Source organism: Mesocricetus auratus, unplaced genomic scaffold (genome assembly GCF_017639785.1).
Source record: "Mesocricetus auratus isolate SY011 unplaced genomic scaffold, BCM_Maur_2.0 Super-Scaffold_4256, whole genome shotgun sequence".
NCBI lineage: Eukaryota > Metazoa > Chordata > Mammalia > Rodentia > Cricetidae > Mesocricetus > Mesocricetus auratus.
The window spans coordinates 51305211-51322189 of record NW_024429182.1 but is presented as its reverse complement, the minus strand read 5'-3'; the positions used below and the strand labels follow the sequence as shown (position 1 = coordinate 51322189).

The 16979-nt window shown below is 56.6% G+C and overlaps 1 protein-coding gene across 6 annotated transcripts; it reads right to left on the bottom strand.

Annotated features, from left to right (window-relative positions):
* Positions 1 to 738: 738 nt before the first annotated feature.
* Ccdc88b (coiled-coil domain containing 88B) lies at positions 739 to 15257 on the bottom strand. 6 transcript variants are annotated; one of them, XM_040748732.1, is made up of 27 exons: positions 15134 to 15257; positions 14732 to 14871; positions 14481 to 14595; positions 14333 to 14402; positions 14197 to 14255; positions 14025 to 14108; positions 13318 to 13461; positions 13013 to 13155; positions 12807 to 12888; positions 12547 to 12705; positions 11920 to 12066; positions 11642 to 11750; positions 11393 to 11529; positions 10162 to 11310; positions 6020 to 6147; positions 5831 to 5948; positions 5501 to 5596; positions 5291 to 5431; positions 4566 to 4822; positions 4131 to 4274; positions 3778 to 3964; positions 3530 to 3675; positions 3239 to 3337; positions 3020 to 3044; positions 2158 to 2364; positions 1939 to 2007; positions 739 to 1229 (listed from the first exon to the last, which is right to left on the bottom strand). In XM_040748732.1, the coding sequence occupies exons 1-27, from the start codon at positions 15191 to 15193 to the stop codon at positions 795 to 797; spliced, it is 4650 nt and encodes a 1549-aa protein (XP_040604666.1). In that variant the 5' UTR covers positions 15194 to 15257; the 3' UTR covers positions 739 to 794. The 6 variants fall into 6 exon arrangements, 5 of the variants coding, with proteins under 5 accessions (XP_040604666.1, XP_040604662.1, XP_040604665.1 ...); XM_040748743.1 differs by having other exon boundaries at positions 1025 to 1229; positions 2878 to 3044; XM_040748728.1 differs by lacking the exon at positions 15134 to 15257 and having other exon boundaries at positions 14732 to 15018.
* Positions 15258 to 16979: the final 1722 nt, after the last annotated feature.

Sequence of the window (16979 nt, the reverse complement as noted above, 5' to 3'; positions counted from 1 at the left end):
CATGGGTATGTGCGCATGAATATAGGTACCCATAGAGGCCAGAGGGATTCCCTAGAGCTGGGGTTATAGACAGCTATGAGCTGCCCAATGCGGGGGCTGGGAACTGAACTTGGGGCTTCCAGAAGAGCAACAAGTGCTTTTAGCTGTTGAGCCATGGACTGGGCCCTCCTATATCAATTAGCAATCAAAAAAATGCCTCCATGGACATGCCATAGACATAAACCAATCTAATGGTAGCAATTCCTCAGTTGAGTTTCTTCTTCCCAGGTGTCAAATTGACAACTGAAACTAAGAATGACAGTTTCCCTTCCCAGTCATCATCCTAGGGACTTGAGGCAGAGACATGACATACCACCTCTTATAGCACCTCCTTGCCAGACTGTGAGTTCCTTGAGGCAGAGCTCAACCCAAAGGGGTGTGAAAGAAGATAAGGAGGTTGGAAGATAGGAAGAAAGAAAAGAGGTGCCCTGAGACACAGGGTCAGGACCAACAAAGTCACCACCACATCCCACTTCCCAGACCTCAGGTCCCATTCACTGTTGAGTGTCCACCCAGGCCCTGCCCACCACTGGCTGCCCACCTGACCAACACACTCAGGTTTTGGCAAGTCCAAGTGACCACACTATAATTCCTTTTGCTACCTGCTCCAGACATGGGTCCCTAGCTACAGAAGCCCACAAATAGTAATCCCCAACACCTCCAGGCTCCCAGAGTCAGTCAACAGACACAGAGCCCAGATTCAAGGGTTACAGCTTTATTCTCCTCTCCCTCCTGTCCTGGACGAGGCTTAGATATCAGCCCAGGCCTGACCCCAGAGAATGGGCCTTGGCTTCCCATCTAGACCGGGCAGAGGGCTCTCTTGCCCACTCTTGCCAGCCTCCTTCAGCTGGGGGATCCCCCAGAGATCGCCTCCTCAATGATGTTTGTGTGGCAGAGCAAGAGCCCTGGCCGGGAGCTACCTGTCGGGACCAGTCACATCCCCTGTCCACACATTTGTCCCAGCTCCTTTGTAGGGCCACAGTACAAGTCGTGGAGGGCCTGGGAGTCCAGGCCTCTGTGTTCAAGGACTCTTCTTGGGGTCCCTGGGTCCCCCGGCTCTTGGGTTGCCTGGAAGACTCACTGACCCTATAATGAAGAGAAGGCTTCCTGCCTAAGCCTCCTGTGGCCACAGTGTCACTGGCTGAGGGAAGAGGTAAGGGGATGTTTCTCTGGTTTCTGATCCTGGAGGGCTGGAGAGAAAAGCTGGGCTCAGGCTTCCTCCCCAGGAAGATATCCAGCAGTCAAGGCAGCCCACAGGACCCTGAGCCTTCTGAAGCCTGTCCCCAGCCAGGGCCCTCATTCAAATCCCAGCCTGCACACACACACACACACACACACACACACACACACTGCTTCCCCAGTACTGTAACCTCCTGTCATGCTGTGGCTGAGCCTCTGCTAGCCCAAACTGTTGTATGCCTGCATGTAAAATGCTTGAGAGACTTTAAAAACTTAATATGAAAAAATAATGGATGTGACGACACACAATTATTATCCCAGGACTAAGAAAGCTGAGGCCAGCCTGGGCTACACAGTGAGTTCTGGGCTATCTTGGGCTATATAGCAAGACTTGTCTCAAGAAAACAGTAAGTCATACCTACAATCCCAGCACAGGGAAGGTAGAGGCAGTAGGATTAGCTCAAGGCTAGCCTAGACTATGTGAGAGCATTCTCAAAAAGAGAAAGGAAGGAAGGAAGGAAGGAAGGAAGGAAGGAAGGGAGGGAGGGAGGGAGGGAGGGAGGGAGGGAGGGAGGGAGGGAGGAAGGAAGAAACGAAGAAAGAAGAGAATCTTAGTGGACATGGTGAATCACACCTTTAATCCCAGCACTCTCATCAGAAGAGAGAATTGGTGAATGAGACTTGCCAGGGACCCCAGACAAGGCACAGACCCTCACTCACCCTCTCGACTGGCATCTGTTTCATGTTCCGGGAGGGTCTTAATGGAACCGTCCCATTCCACACCAGATCCTGGGGATCAAAAGGCAGACACTGGGCCATGGTGCCAGGCAGTGGTGAGCAAGGCACACAGATGCAGAGACTAGCAGGAATGAACCTCCTCCCCAAAGGTGGGGGGTCCACTGGATGATGGGGGCTCATATTCAGCAGGTCTGTTCTCACCTTTGCTATGGGCGCTGGGTGCCCCCAGGGGGCCTGGCCTGCGCTGTCGGAACCTCTGCCTTGGGGTGTCCCCTGGACTGAATGACTCAGAGCTTCGCCCTCCAGGGAGCCGGGAGCTGAGTCTTCGCCGCTGCCCACCTGCCAGGGTCTCCTCTCCCAAGCAGAGAGAGCTCTGGGCACGGCGCATGGGTGCCGGTGACGAGGACCCTGTGAGAGGCACATGCAGAGGGATTGGGTGTCATCAAAGCACGGAGAGAGGCCAGCCAAGCAGAGAGCCAGTGGGTGGAGCCGCATAGGGCGGAAAGATGAGCAGGGTGTAGGAGAGAGGGACCTGGCGGATGAGCGCGGCCAATGTGCTGCTGGCTCACACAGTAGCTCACTGTGCGGTCTTGGGCAAGGCACCTCATCCTCTCTGGTCCTCAGTTTCCTTCTGTACCATCAAGGATGAATGACCTTTCCCTAATGTTCCCTGCAGCTGTGAGGTCGTAGGCATGGTGTGTGTTGTATAGAAATGGGGAGGTGGCAATATAGACAGAAAGGAGGAGCCAGGCAGGGGTCTCCGCAGGCCCAGGGAGAAAGCAACCAACATCATCGAGGCAGGTTGGAGGCAGGTAGCAGGAAAGGTCTGGGAGGCGCATGTGCAGGCCAGATAGTATGGCAGATGCCAAGGGTGGGAGACACGGGGTAGGGACCTCCTGGTCGCCAGACCCTCAGACCCACCTGTCCCATCTGCCTCCCTGCCCTCAGGGAGCTCCGTCTCCAGGGGGCCCCCCAGGCTCTCCGTGCTGCCAGCCCCATCGGCCCCCAGGCGTGGCCCCCCATGGAGGGCCCCCTCCCGCCGGGGCCGAATCAGCCTCTTCACCTTGTCTGCCAGCCAGCTGCCCTTCCTGGGGGCAAGAGTGCATAAGAAGGGATAAGGAAACAGAAGGGAGGGAGGGGAGAGTCGTGTGAGGGGACGAAAAGGGTCAGGAAAACCCTCATTAAGACCTGCACCCCAGCCTGGCTCTTGGGGAACTGGAGGTTAGAGGGTAGGGACAGGGCAAAGGTTATCAGTATCCCATTCCAGAAGGTGGGGCCTCACTTGGTGCGGGGCAGGGGCCCAGGTTCCAGCACACGGTACTGGTCCATGATTTTCTCCACCAGCTTCTGCTTCTCACGACGTAAGGCGTTAAGCTGGTCCCTGGTAGGAAGGAGAGAATGGGTTCACAGAAATCCTGGCAAAGCCCTGGCAGAAGCAGGTGCAACCCAGGGCAGCCACACTGCAGGTAAAACTACCCTATTCCTGGGATCTTTTCTAGGACCTCGGGGTGGGGAGTGGGGGAGAGTTCCCTGAAGCATCAAGGGGCGTGGTCCTTGCCCTGCGCATGCTCACAGGTACTCTCGCTGCTCTCGATGCAGGTGGTCTCGACTCTCCAGACTGCGCTCCAGCAGCTCTCGGTTCTCCCGGCTCAGAGCCTGTACCTCAGCTAGCAGCTGCCTGTTCTCTTCCTCCTGGGCGCTGCGAAGCTGGGTCAGCAGCTGCGGGCAGCAGCAAAGCCAAAATGAATACCAGGCCCGAGACTGTCCCAGTTTGGCTTGCCTGCCTTGGCCGCCCTAGGCTGCCCTGACACTGTGCCACACCTCGCACTGTGTGGTCAGTCGACAGGCGCTCAGGTCCAGCTGCTGGTTGGACTCACGCAGCTGCTGGCTTTGCATCTCCAGCTGTGCCCGCTCCAGCTCCAGCCTCGCCAGCCGGCCCCGCAGTTCCCCGCGTTCACCCTGGAGCTCCCCTCGTTCCCGAGACACCTCAGCCAGTAGCTTCTGAGCTCTTTGGAGGCAAAGACAACTGCTCTCCAGGAGCCGGGAAGGCCACACCCACAGAGAGGAGGTGAAGCAGAACACACAGGGGGCAATGACTAACCCACCCCAACCCACTCCGCATGGAGGAATGCTGATCTGGGGAAGAGGGGACAGGCCTGCACCAGGTCTGGTACCTGTCGTGTTCATTCTGAAGTCTCCGCAGCTCCTCCTCCAGGCCCCGCTGCCGACGCCCATCCTGCATCAGGCGCTCACGCTCTGCCAGTAAGGCCACCTCTTGTGCTTCCACACTGGCCCTCTGGGCCTGCAACTGCTCATGCCTGTAGGGACAAGGACCAAAGCGCTGCAGAGCCTGAACCCTTAGTACCTGGCACTGCATTGTGGGGATCTGGAAGTCTGACACCTCCTACGCATAAGCACCACACCCCCAAAAGCAGAACACCATGCTAGGTGCCACCGTTCCTAGCCTCAAAGTTGGGAAGCCCAGACCCCCAAGCGATCAACAGTAGGATAGATATGTGGAGTATGGAACCCCCGCTTGGGTCAGACCTAATGAGGGAGACAGGCTATTGGGCATGCCAGGGAGAGAAGTGGGGAACTGGGAGTCTCACCGGCCTTGCAGCTCACGGTGGGCCAGCTCCAGTGCACGCATATTGGCCTTGAGATCTCGGTGCCGCACCAGAAGGCCCTCCAGCTCTGACTCTTGTCTCCGCTGCAGCTGGGCCAGGGCCTCATGGTCTCGAAGCAGAGCCTGCTGCTGCCCACGAGTCTCCTCCTGAGCCAGTCTTGCTGCCCGCACCTCCTCTTCCAGCATCCCCAGCTTCCTGTGCAACTCCTGGCCCTGCTTCTCCATCATAGACTTTTCAGCCTACGGTGAAGCAAACAGGCAGGACCACTGCTGTGGGGTGCCCAGCGAGAAGGAATAAGAAGCATGGCCTGAGACCAGAGGCAGGGGACAGGAACAAGCTATGGAGGACGCAGGGGGACAGCTGAAGAACAGGAAGAGGTTAAAAGCAGCAGAGAGGCATCACAGTGGCATGGGAAAGCTGGGCCATGCAAGAGGCCCAGAACAGGGATGGGACAGATGGGTAGAGAATAGGGAATAGGTGGCGAGTAGCGGCTAATATGGAGGACACGGCCTACACGGTAAGGTGGTGGGGATGGGGTGGTTCAGGCGTGAATTCTGAACGCAAGGACAGAGAGAAGGTACAAACCGGGATGGCTAAGGGCAGAGGGCAAGTACCGTGGAAACAGGTGGGGCAGCTGGCTGGAGTATGCGCAAAGGCACAAAACGCCCCAAATGGCCAGGGGACAATGGCCCCAGGCTGCCACCCACCTGCAGGCGGCTGCTGTGCTCCTGTGCCCGCTGACTCTGTAGCAGGAGCTCCTGTGCCCGGCCCTGTAGGCTCCCCAGCTGACCCTCCAGGTGCTGCAGCTGCCCCTGCAGCGCTGCCTTCTCAGCCACCAGTGTGGCATTCTGCCAGAAAAGGCTGTCAGTGGCCAGGTGGCTAGTCCTCCCAACCCTGGGCAATCCCCGGTCACTCACACTGCGCTCCACCTCGATGAGCCGACCATTCTGGGTCTCCACAGTCCGAGGCTCAGCTCCTGCCTCCGTCGTCAGTCCCACAGGGTACTGTCGAAGCTGCAGGCACAAGGTCCGGGGATACAAATAACAGGTGCCTCACATGGATAGGAAAGCGTTGGACCCCAAGGAAAAAACAGAGTAGTCACCCCAAGAGGCCCCATCCACCTAAGGAATGGAGGAAGCAGCCCCGCCAGGGTGTGAGGTGAGCAGCTGCCACCAATCCCGCCCTGGCAGCCCTGGTTGTCCAGGTTGCGGCGGGGGCTGGCACTTCTGTTCCCAGGACAGCTTTACCTGAATCAGCTCTTCCTCCAGCTTCAGGGCCCGGGCCTTGAGCTCCATCAGTGCTTCCTCCTTACTGGTGGCCGCTGCCTGCAGCTCAGCTTCCAGCCGCAGCTCCAGGCCCTGGTACCTAACAGGAGACACCTTTAACACACAGCCCTTGCTTGCCTGCCCCTCCCTGTCCCCAGCCACTGTGCCCACCTCTGGTGCTGGCTCTCCTGTTCTCGAAGGAACTCCTGGCGCTCCAAGGCTGCCTGTCCCAGCTCTTGCTGCAAGTGCTCCAGCCGGGCCCCCAGTTCCTGGCCGCGTACCACAGCCTTCTCTAGTTCCTGAGGGCAGGCAGGGTAGGCTCAGAAAGTGAGGGTGGAAATGGGGAACACAGCTCTCCCCCAGAAACAGAGGAGAGCTAGAGACAGGCCTGAGAAGGGATTTTCTTGCTCTCTGCCTTGCTCTGTGCCTGGCAAGTGTCTTTAATCCTGTGGGTCTCTATGTTCCTATCTGGAGGGCGTGGTGGCTCACATATGGAATACCAGCGCTCAAGAAGCTGGGGCAGGAGGACGGCTGCAAAGTCAAGGGCAGCCTGGGCTACATAATGAGATCTAGGCTCAATGTGAGACCTTGTGTGTAAAAGGCCTGGAAGTGGGGTGTGGTGGCCTTGCAGGATGGATATGAAAGGAGTGAGGCCCTAACCCTGGTAAGGCGTGGAAGCGGCCCCTGAGTAAGGGATCAGAGATGCACACTAAGCAAGCGGCTTCACCTCTTTGAGCCCATAGTTTCGAATGTACCCAGGAGGGTGATAAGCCCTGCGAGCTGCCACACGAGCCATACGCAGGGGCTCAGTGGAGGCGGGCCTGTACAGCATCCTCCACCACAAAGGGGTGGCTACTGAGAGCAGTCGGAACAGGAGCTCAGGATCTTGGGCCTAACCACAGTGCAGGGCTGCAGAAGTTGGGTCAGAGACCGTGGCAGTTGGCCCGCAACATTCCAGGGTAGGGGTGGAAGGCCAACTCTGACCTGTGAGCTCCCAGGGGAGGGACGCCAAACCATTCTGATTCCTGGGGACCCTGGAAAGATAAAGCTACACAAAGGTGACCCTACCAGCCACTGGTCACACCCTGCCTCCGAAGACTAAGACTGCTGTTGAGCCATCATCCTAGGTAACAGCCATCCGCACCCTGCCCTGGGCACTGTAGTTCCCAACACATGTGGGCATGGCCTCTGGATAAAAAACTACAATTCATCGAGGCAGTGGTGGCACAAGCCTTTAACCAGCACTCAGGAGACAGAGCCAGGCAAATCTCTGAGTTCAAGGCCAGCCTGGTCTACAGAGTGAGTTCCAGAATAACCAGGGGCTATACAAAGAAACCATATCTCAAAATAAATAAATATTTTTTAAAAATGAAAAGGGAGTGAAGAGGAGGAAGAGGAGGAGGAGGAGGAAATATCAATTCCCTGCCTGGCTGACCATTAGGGCCCTGGCACTGCTAGACATAAGAAAACTGTAGTGCAGATGAAAATAGAGGCCTGGGCACTGCCCACTCCCTATTCTAGCTATAGCCCTACCAAGTGCCCCTGCGCCCAGCCTGGGGGGCCTCCATGCCCACCGGAAGCCTCGAATCCTTCTGTCTGTCCTGCGAGCCTGCTCAGTCAGTGCTACACCCAGGTAGTGCCTAGAATGTTCCAGTCAGGAAGTCATCCCAACTCTCTCTGTCCCCAGCCTCTCCCACACCCTAAGTCTTCCAGGCCCACCCTTACCTTCACTGCCAGCTACCACCAGTCCCTCTCCCCCAAAAAGCAAAAGCATACTGGGAGCCAGGCATACCCTAAGCTCTTGCCACACACTGTTTTGTGAGATTCTATCAGACAGAACAGTTTTTGGTTTTCCTCTCGTCTCTCTATCTCTCTCTGCCCCCCTCCGCCCCTGGTTCTTTTTTATTCTCCCTCTTTGGTTGTGTATTTATTTATTTCTGAGATGGGATCTCACTATGTATTCCAGTCACTACGAACCAGGCTGACCTCAGACTCACAGAAATCTGGTTGCCTGCCTCTACCGCCCCCCCGCCACAGGTACTTGGATTAAAGGTATCACTACCCCACCCAGCCCCCTCTTTAGTCTTAAAGGCGTGGCGATACAGCTCAGGCTGGCCTCAAATCTCAGTCCTCCTGCCTCAGCCTCCCAAGGGCAGGACTGCAGGCACACACCACCACAGGAGGGGCAGGCCGCTTTCTTTCCACTTTACAGATGAGGAACACGACACTCAGAAGTAATCTGCTCCAAGCTACACAGGTGACAATCAGGGGGGTCGGACACATCATACAGTTCTTTACTGGCAGATCTCGGGGTCCCATCCTACAGTATATACCCCAGGGAAACCTTCTGTCTTCATTGGCTCCCACACACCAGTCCTTACATTCCCTGCATATCTTCTCCCATACCTCCCTGTGCAGGGCACAACCTGTGTCAACCCATCCCGTTCCCCACGCTCACAGTGGGCCTATATACCAGGTGCTCTCCCTGCTGAGCCTCGGGTCTTGTCTGGGGCACCCCGTTCCCAGCCCACAGATCTAATACCTTAGCACTGCTTCGTGCTGCCCTTGGCTTTGCCTCCCAGTGTGGACTGACCGTTTTGCTTGTCTCCAGCCTCCAGAGGTACCATTCACTCACAAAGACCCCAGACTCTCCCTCAGCACAGAAGGAAGCTTTCACCATGCCCAACAAGAGCCCTGCTTAATTGCTCCTCAGCATCTCCTCTCCTGACTTCACCAACTCACACCTGAATCTGCTCTCCCCCACCCACCTCCTTCACGAAGCCTTCTCTGATGTCCTCAGTCTGGGCCCGTGGCTCCCCTCACTGTCCTTTCTCCTCCACACCCGTACATACGGACATCCCCCATCTGGTCATCACTGTGCGCACAGCCTGGTACAGAGCCTTGGCTGGCCTCACAGAGTATGTGAATGAACAAGTGAATGGATGCATCTCCAGACATTCTCTCCCCTCCATCACTGAGTGCTCCTCCAGCCTTACCTGTCATAGTTACCACTGCCGCTGACTCTTGAGGGGCCCGGGTTCCCATTCACCAGGGTGACCCTCGTCAGACTCAGCCCCACATGGGTCTGCCCACACCATGAGGCTTTCCATGCCAGAAGACAGAGAGGCAACCCCTTCAAAGTTGGCCACTGCTGTGACTTTTTCCGAGTCCCCCAGCGTCTCCAATGCCTTCAAGTCCTTGTCCCTGCTCATCTGTGCTCTTACTCTTTCAGCATTGAGTGAAATCTAATGATCTTCCCTGGGGGCCTCTCACACCCAGGCAGGCATCCCCACCCCCTCCCGGGTACTTTGCTGCCACCTCATCTTTAGTAAATGTTTTCATCTTCTCTCTAGACAGTCTCGTGTAGCTCAGGCTAGCCTCCAATTCATTATATAGTCAAGGATGTCTGTGCTGTCAGCTTGACACAAGCCATTCATCTGGGATCAGGAGCCTCAACTGAGAAAATGCCTCAGTCAAATGGTCCATAGGCAAGTCTGTGTGCGGGGCATTGTCTCAGTTAATGATTAATGTGGGAGAACCCAGCCCACTGTGAGTGGCACCATCCCTGGACAGGCTGTCCTGAGCTATATAAAACAGCAAAGTGAGTAAGCTATGAAGAGAAGCCAGCAAGCAGAGCCTTCCTCTGCTTCACTCAGTTCCTGCCTCCAGGTTCCTGCTTTGGGTTCTTGCCTGGCTTCCTTCGTAATGGACTGTAATCTGTAAGATTAAATGAACCCTTTCCTACCCAACTTGCTTTTTTTTTTGTCATGATGTTTAACACAGCAATAGAAAAGCAAACTAGAACAGTGGCCTTGAACATCTAACCCTCCTGCCTCCATATCCTCAGTGCTAGGATGACAAGTACATGCCACCATGCCTAGTTTACAGGGAGTTGGGTATGGACCCGGGACTTTGTGCATGCCAGGCAAGCTCTCAAATACTTGGACTCCATCCCCAGCTCGTGAAGAATCATTGTTTGGTCCCTTACAGCAGGGCCTGGCCACCTATCACAACCTGTCACAACCGGAGCCAAGGGAAAGGGCTATCACAACCTATCACAACCGGAGCCAAGGGAAATGGCTATCACAACCTGTCACAACCACACACGGGATAGACCACAGCATTGGCGGTGGGAGTCCCTCCTGTAGCCTGCCCCCCTGAGGACTGGCCATCAGCTGCATCCTGCAGCAACAAGGGTGGCCTGGACTTTCTACCATCTGTCCCATCTCAGCGCAGGGAAGGAGCCCACGTTGTACATGCCAGCAACTGGCCCAGGTCTTTGTTTCCCTGACACACTGCCATACCCCACATACCTCCCTGAGGGCTCGTTTCTCCAGGTGCTCCCTCTCAGCCTCCTCCAGGTGACGACGGACCTGGCTCTCCAGAGTCTGCACTTGCTGCTCGGCAGCCTCAACTTGAGCGCGCAGCCTAGGCCCCTCACGTTCCCACTGCCTTCGCTCACGGCCTGCTGCTGCCAGAGCCTCTGCCAGCGCCTCCCGCTCTCGAGAAGCAGCCTCCAGCTCCAGGCTAGCTGTATCCACTGCTTCCCGCAGACGGGCCTGCTCCTGGGCCCAGGTCTCTGCCTCCTGGTGGGCCTCAGCCTCTGCCCTGCGTGCTTGGGCCAGCTCTTCGGAGAGGCAGATAGCCTCTGCACTTCGGGCCTCTAGTCTTTGGGCCTGGGCTTGCAGTTTAGCCTCAAGGCCCACAACCTCTCTCTTTAGCTGTGCCACCTCGTCTCTGAGGGCCTGCTCCTCTGGGACAGCACTGGCCAGGGTCTCCTCCAGGATTGGCTCCTCCCTGGACCAGGCATCAGGAGCCCCTTCTGATGTCTGCTGTGGTTTCCTAGGGGCCGGGCTACTGACCAACGTCTCAGGCTTCAGTTCATGCCCTCCTGCCTCTGTCTGCTGCTTGGACAGCTCTAGCTCCTGATCCAGGCTCTCCTGATCGAGTTTGAAGTCTGAAGATCTGGGCCTGCGCTCAGGGCTCTCCTGTTTCAGGACCTGAGCCTCAGGCACCAACTCCTCTTGGAGAACCTCTCTGCTTCTAGGCTCTCCCAGCAACTCCTGCACCTCAATTCTGATCTCTGGACCCTGTGTTTGGGCCCAGACAATGGGGCCCTGGAGAGAGACTCCCTGGCTGGACTTCTCCAGAGATCCATGTTTCTCCTCCACAGTAGGGTCTGATTCTTGGAAAGTTAGGGCCGAGGTCTGGGGATCCCGAGAAGCCCTCTGGAAAGAACTCTCCATCACCTCTGGGTGTGAATCAGGTGCCTGGGGACACTCGGATGACCTTGTGATGTCAGAGTCTGATGCTGAGGAAGCCAGGTCCAAGGATTCAGGGCCTTCACCTCCCCTCTGACAAGCCCAGCTTTGGAGGCTGTGATCTGGACCCAGAGGAGTTGGGGGACCCAAGTTGGGCACAGGCAGCATGGAGTCCTTGCTCTGCTCCTCCAGCAGAGGGTGCTGAGGACATACGAGAGGGATGGGGAGTTAGGGTAGAGGTGGGGTGGTAACCAGTAAGGATAGGGATGCTGGGTGGGCCTACCTGGCTGCCAAGCTGCTGTTGCATCATCTGCAGCAGGCCTAGGAGCTCCTGGTTCTCCCGCTCCACCGTCCTTAGCCGCCCAGCCTCTGCTTCTCTCACCTCATCTTGCAGGGAGGGTGCTGCTCCCAGGAGGGGGGCTGGAGGTGTGGCCAAGTCAGGACTCCATTTACCCCCCCCCCCGACTCCCATCAGCAACTCTAAGAGTCAAGCCCTCCCCACTCAGAGTCTGCCTCCACCCCAGATCCTCACCCTCCCCAGGGGAGCCTGGGGGTGGCTCCAGGCTCCTCTGAAGCTCCAGCTCCAACTCCACGTTTTCCTCCACCAGCTGCTCCCACTGATGCCGCAGAGAGTCCAGCTCCTGGGGTGTGGAGGAGTGGGTCAGCACAGCCTTCTTCCTCCGGCCCAGGCCAAATGTGCAAGTCTGAGCGTCCAACAGGCTCCACAAACCACTTAGAGAAGCCTTGGGCATCACTGGCGTCGTGGGAGACCAGGGACAATGGACAGATGGTCAGGTCAGCCTAGCTCACCGCATGGGCCTCGCCCAGCCTCGTGCGCAGCAGCAGGTTTTCCCGCTGCGTCTCATGCAGTCTGGTTGAGCGCTCTCGGGCAACCTCCAGCTGTTCTTCCAGCATCGCCTTTGAGGCCTCCAGGGCCCCAGAAAGCAGCCGCTCCTCCTGGTGGGAAAGCAGGGAAGGTTCGTGGCAAGATGCAAACCCCTATGCACTTCAGTGCCTGGCAGCTCCAGATTCCTTCCCTTGAGATGCCTCAGACCCTGCTCCTTTTTCTACCTCTTCCCTCCATCTGCAGCTCTCTCCAGGGTCTCCCCAGGCACCCTTCTCAAGATCCTGCCCCCCCCCCAGGAACCGCCTTCCAAGGCCACATCCCTCCAGACCACACTTACCAGTAATCCCTACTTGTTAGCGTCTCACTGTAGATCCCCCAATTCCACCCATGGCCCCAGCCTTCTCTTCAAAACCTGCCCTTCCATAGTCGTCTCTCTTCTCCCTCCCATCTGCCCAGACTCCTTTTCCCTGCTATCACAGTCTTCCCAACAAAGTTTGACCCACTCACTTCTCTTGACCAGCCTCCTCCTACACGCCCCGCCTCCAGACCACGCCCCACCGTGCTCCGCCCACAGCTCCGCCCCCCCTCACCTCCAGCTGGCCCTTGAAGACCTCCGCTGCCTGCAGCCTCTCGCGACAGCGCCGCAGCTCCTCCTGCAGTCGTGGCAGGCGGCCGGCCCGTTCGCGCAGTGCCTCTGCCTCCTCGCGGTAGAGCTCGGCGCGTTTGGCTTGTCCGGACAGTGCCTGAGCCTGGGCCAGATAGTGTGGAACTAGGATCAGCCAGCCACGGGACAGAGGGGTGAAGGAGCAATGGGACCGCGATGACAGTGGTGGGGGACATTGGAGCGCACCTCCTGACGGAGCCTTCGAATTTCAGCCTCCAAGCCCTGCACCTCGGCCTGGGAGTCCAGCAGCAACTCGGCCTTCTCCTCCCTGGAGGGATGGGGTGACGGAGGAAGTCTGCCAGCCGCAAACCCACACCTGAGCCCTGTCATGTCCCCAGGGCTGGAGACGCATCCAGGTTCCACTGGCCCTTCCCCAGCCTGCAGACACTCACACCTCCTGCCGCAGCCGTCTCAGCTGGGCCTTGGCGTTGGTCAGCTGCAGAGCCAGATGGTGCGAGGGACCCTCCGCAGGAGCATTAGCAGGAGCCTCGGGCAAGCGGGCCGGCTCCCGCTCCAATAGCATCTCAGCCAACCGCTAGTGGGAAGGCAAAGGTCAAGAGGCACCGTCCAAAACCTCTGCACGTAAGGCTTCCAATCGCCACAGAATCATTCCGGGTTATGACAACCGACAGTCCCCACACTGGCCGGGAACCCCATCTCCCTGCCCAGCTCCATGTGCCTGTTCCCTGTCCGCTACCTGTGCCCCCAGATCTCGCTCTCGCACCAGTCTGGACATGGTCCCCATCAGGTTCCGTATCTGTATCTCCAGCTCCACGGCCTCTATTTCTCCAGACTCTGGTCCAGCTAGAGCCATTACCACACCAGCACCAGGCTGGGTCACCTGAGGGCATGGAGAACAGTACATCAGAAGAAGGAGGGTGATGGGTGGTGAGGCTGGCTTCCATGGTGGTGACAGTCCCACTTGCTGTCCACCACAGTACTGAGAGACCAGGAGTCAGACTCCCTGGTAGGCAGACATACTGGAAAGGGGCCGTGACTAGGTAACAAAGGCAGTGGCAAATGTCCAAGCTAGCCATCTTCCTCACGACTTGAGACAAAAACCTGGAAGCTTTTCCTCCCAGCAGGCCCCTGCTGGACTGACTCAACATCAACAAGTTCAAGGCCCGATGAGGACTTGTCCCAAAACAGTTCCCATTGGTCTTCAAATGACCAGCCCTAAAGAAGGGGAGGAAGGCTCCTCAGAGGCTTTAGAAACACCAGGCCTTTTCCCTGTGTGCGAGCTGCACGTGTTTGCTCACCCCAATAAACACCTTTCTTAACTGCAGAGACTTCTCTGCTGCCACCTGGTGTGCTGCAGACTTTTCCTGCCTTTCACTCTTTAACTGACAGAGAAAAGAAACCCAATCAAGACCCTAGACTGTCCCTGCTGGAGTGCATCCGTACCTCTTGGATTACGATGGCCAGCTCGCTCTGGACATCAAGACTGAGGCCCCGGATGTGACGGATGAAGAGCTCCCGATGTTCACACTGTGATGGACAGGAGGACCAAAGCTGGCACTCAGGAGGCTCCGTCCTCCTGTCAAGACTCCATTCTCTTCCCCCTCCCCCTCCTCACCTGCACCGAGGCCCCCAACAGCAGCCGGAGGATGCCTTCCAGCTCGCCCACCGCCTCTTCTGCCGGGCACAAGTCACAAGGGTTAAGAAGGGACACGGGGCAGGGACAGAGGTCAGAGAGCAGGTGGTAAACAGACCTGAAAGGGGGTCAAACCCCAATGTCTGGAGGTCTGGGGGTGGTGACAGGATCAGCAGCTGCAGTTCCTCCTAGAACAGGCCAACACTAAGACAGCCACCTTCACAAGAGGTTGCCAGGCCCCTTGCCAGGTCTTCCCAATGCCTTACCTGGTAGAAATCCCTCAGTCGCCCCCACAGATGATGGAGATTCCACATCCTACAGGCTGCAGGACCGTCCTGGTCCCTGATCATTCGAAGCCCTCTTCCTCGGGAACTAGGAGCACTGTGATCACCCAGGGAACATGGTTTAAGGACCCACCTACCCCCAAACCTTGCCCTGCACCCTCAGGCTCCTCCCACCATTCACAGCTGCTCCCCCTCATACCTGCCTCCCCCCACCCCCACCCCAAGTCATTTACATGATGCCCAGCACCCGAAGGAGTAAGGCCCCATCACTCAGCTGCAGGAATCTCTTCTCTGCACAAAGAGGCCCCTTATCCTCCTCCTCTGTCCCTGCTGACTCTTCTGCTTCCCCGACCAGCCCAGCCAATCCCAGTGCCTGTGGGGACAAACAGAAGTCAGATGAACTGGTGGAAACTCCCCGCAACCAGTAAATCAATCCTGAAGCCCTGATCTGTCCCAGTACTCCCGAGGATCCCTCTCCTGACCAGTGCCCTTGAGTGCCTCTCATCCCAGATCCTAGCCCTCCCCACCTCACTCTCCTCTTCCTGCTACTGTCTACGCCCCAGCTACCCATCCCCCAGCCCTCAGTCTGCCCTGTCACTCACTTCCCCGACCCAGCCCTCCCACCTGATCCTCACCCAGGTGGCCAGACTCCCACTCAGGAAGTCTTTGAGCCTGGGCCCCTTGGCCCCCTCCATGTTGCAGGTCAGGGTGTAGTCCCTGTCACGCTGTGGCAGCTACACCTGCTCTGAGAGGAAGAGGAAGTCCCCGGCTGGGGGATCCCAGGGGCCCAGCCACAGACCCTGTACAGCTTCCTTCTTCCGGGGTTCTGCCTCAGCAGCGTGCACACACACACACACACACACACACACACACACACACACACACACACATCCCTGGGTCTCAGATAAGACTAGATACAAACTGTAAGTTAGCTGAGGGGAGGTCTACAGGGTTCCTGACTCGATGGCAATGATCGGGAATCCTTGCCTCTCTAGGCAAGAGAGGGTGACCTCAGCCTGGCACTCTATGGTCACTAAAGAGGCTCTGACTTTGCCATGGAGTCTGAACATCATATCTCCTCCTTCTCTTCAGCCTCATGGCAGTCCATCTCAAACCCTGGAACCTGCTGCAGATGCTACCTGTCCCAGCCAGCTCCTCTGAACCCCAGGAGGGAGTGGACACTGACCTAGCTGTACTTGGTGTATACTACTCTGAGAAATGGCTGTGGGCCAGTGACCTCAATCGCCAGGCTCAGATTCCCATCTGTAAACTCCTTAAAGGGAAGCAATACAACACCAGGGGATGTGGTTCAGTCCATAGAGTGACTGCTTCTCATGCACAAGGCCCTGGGTTCAATCCCTGGCACCTTATAAACCAGGCATGGTGACGCATGCCTGTAATAACAGCCCTTGGGAGGTAGAGGCAGAAGAATCAGGAGTTCAAAAACATCCAGAATTACCCATAGTGAATTCTAGACCAGCTAAGTCGACTTAGCAAGAGATTGTCTCCCGAAATAATGATGCCAGGCATGGTGGCACACACCTTTATTCCCAGCACTTGGCAGGTGAACTCTGTGAGTTCAAAACTAGTCTGGTCTACACAGTGAATGAGTTCCATCCAGGACAGTCAAGGCTATTTAGAGAGACCCTGTCTCAAAAAAAAATTGGTGCTAATGGTCACACAAAATATGACATTATAGTCCTACTAAGTGCTTTCACAGGACAGTCAGGAAAGGCCATCCTGAGGAGGCAGGAGATTAGTGCCAACTGAGTTCAAAGCCAGCTGAGAAGGAAGAATATTCCAGGAGCCAAAGCATGAATGCTCTGAGGCAGCTAGATCAAGAACTACTCATGTTTATCTCTTCTGAGATGACTTGTTTGTCACAATCGGCATTTCTGAAGTCAGATGGCAAGGTACCGTTGCCCTTCAATGGCTTCAGTCCTGGACGGGAGTTGTCACTGCAGTCACAAGCCCAAACTTCCAAAGCCCCAGCAACAATTCCAGGAAGAAGGTGCGAGCAACTGACAAGTGGACCCTGAGGACCTGCAAATAGGGGGAGCTTCCGCCCTCGGGAGGGACCTGGCTGATGTGAGTCTTCCCCGAACCCCAGCTGGCGAGACCTGTTTGAAGCAGGGCAGCTCTGTGGAGTATTCTGGATGTCCCCAGGGGGAGGCAGCCAGGAGACAGACACAAGGACTCACAGCAGAAGTGATCACAGCAGTTGCCTCTCCAGGGGAATTCTGCCACTGAGCTCACCAATTCATCTTGAGTCCATCATCATGCTTGAGAGTGGATCAAATTTTTATATGATGTGAACCTGCATCTAATCAGGAAACAGACCTGATGGGAAATATAAAAATGTCCTAGTGATGAAAAGCCTGGGACATGATTAACTTTTTCTTTAGTGGCATTTTTTATTACACTTGATGACATCTTAGAGTTGATATAATATGAAGTAATAATAACAGCAATGGAGCTGTC

Coding starts and splice junctions, on each gene's coding strand:
- Ccdc88b (XM_040748728.1), bottom strand. CDS start 15,003: ATGAGAGGCACTCAAGGGCACTGGTCAGGAGAGGGATCCTCGGGAGTA. Junction 12,889..13,012: donor AGACGGCTGCGGCAGGAGGT/GTGAGTGTCTGC, acceptor CCATCCCTCCAG/GGAGGAGAAGGCCGAGTTGC. Junction 3,338..3,529: donor CGAGAGCAGCGAGAGTACCT/GTGAGCATGCGC, acceptor CCTTCCTACCAG/GGACCAGCTTAACGCCTTAC.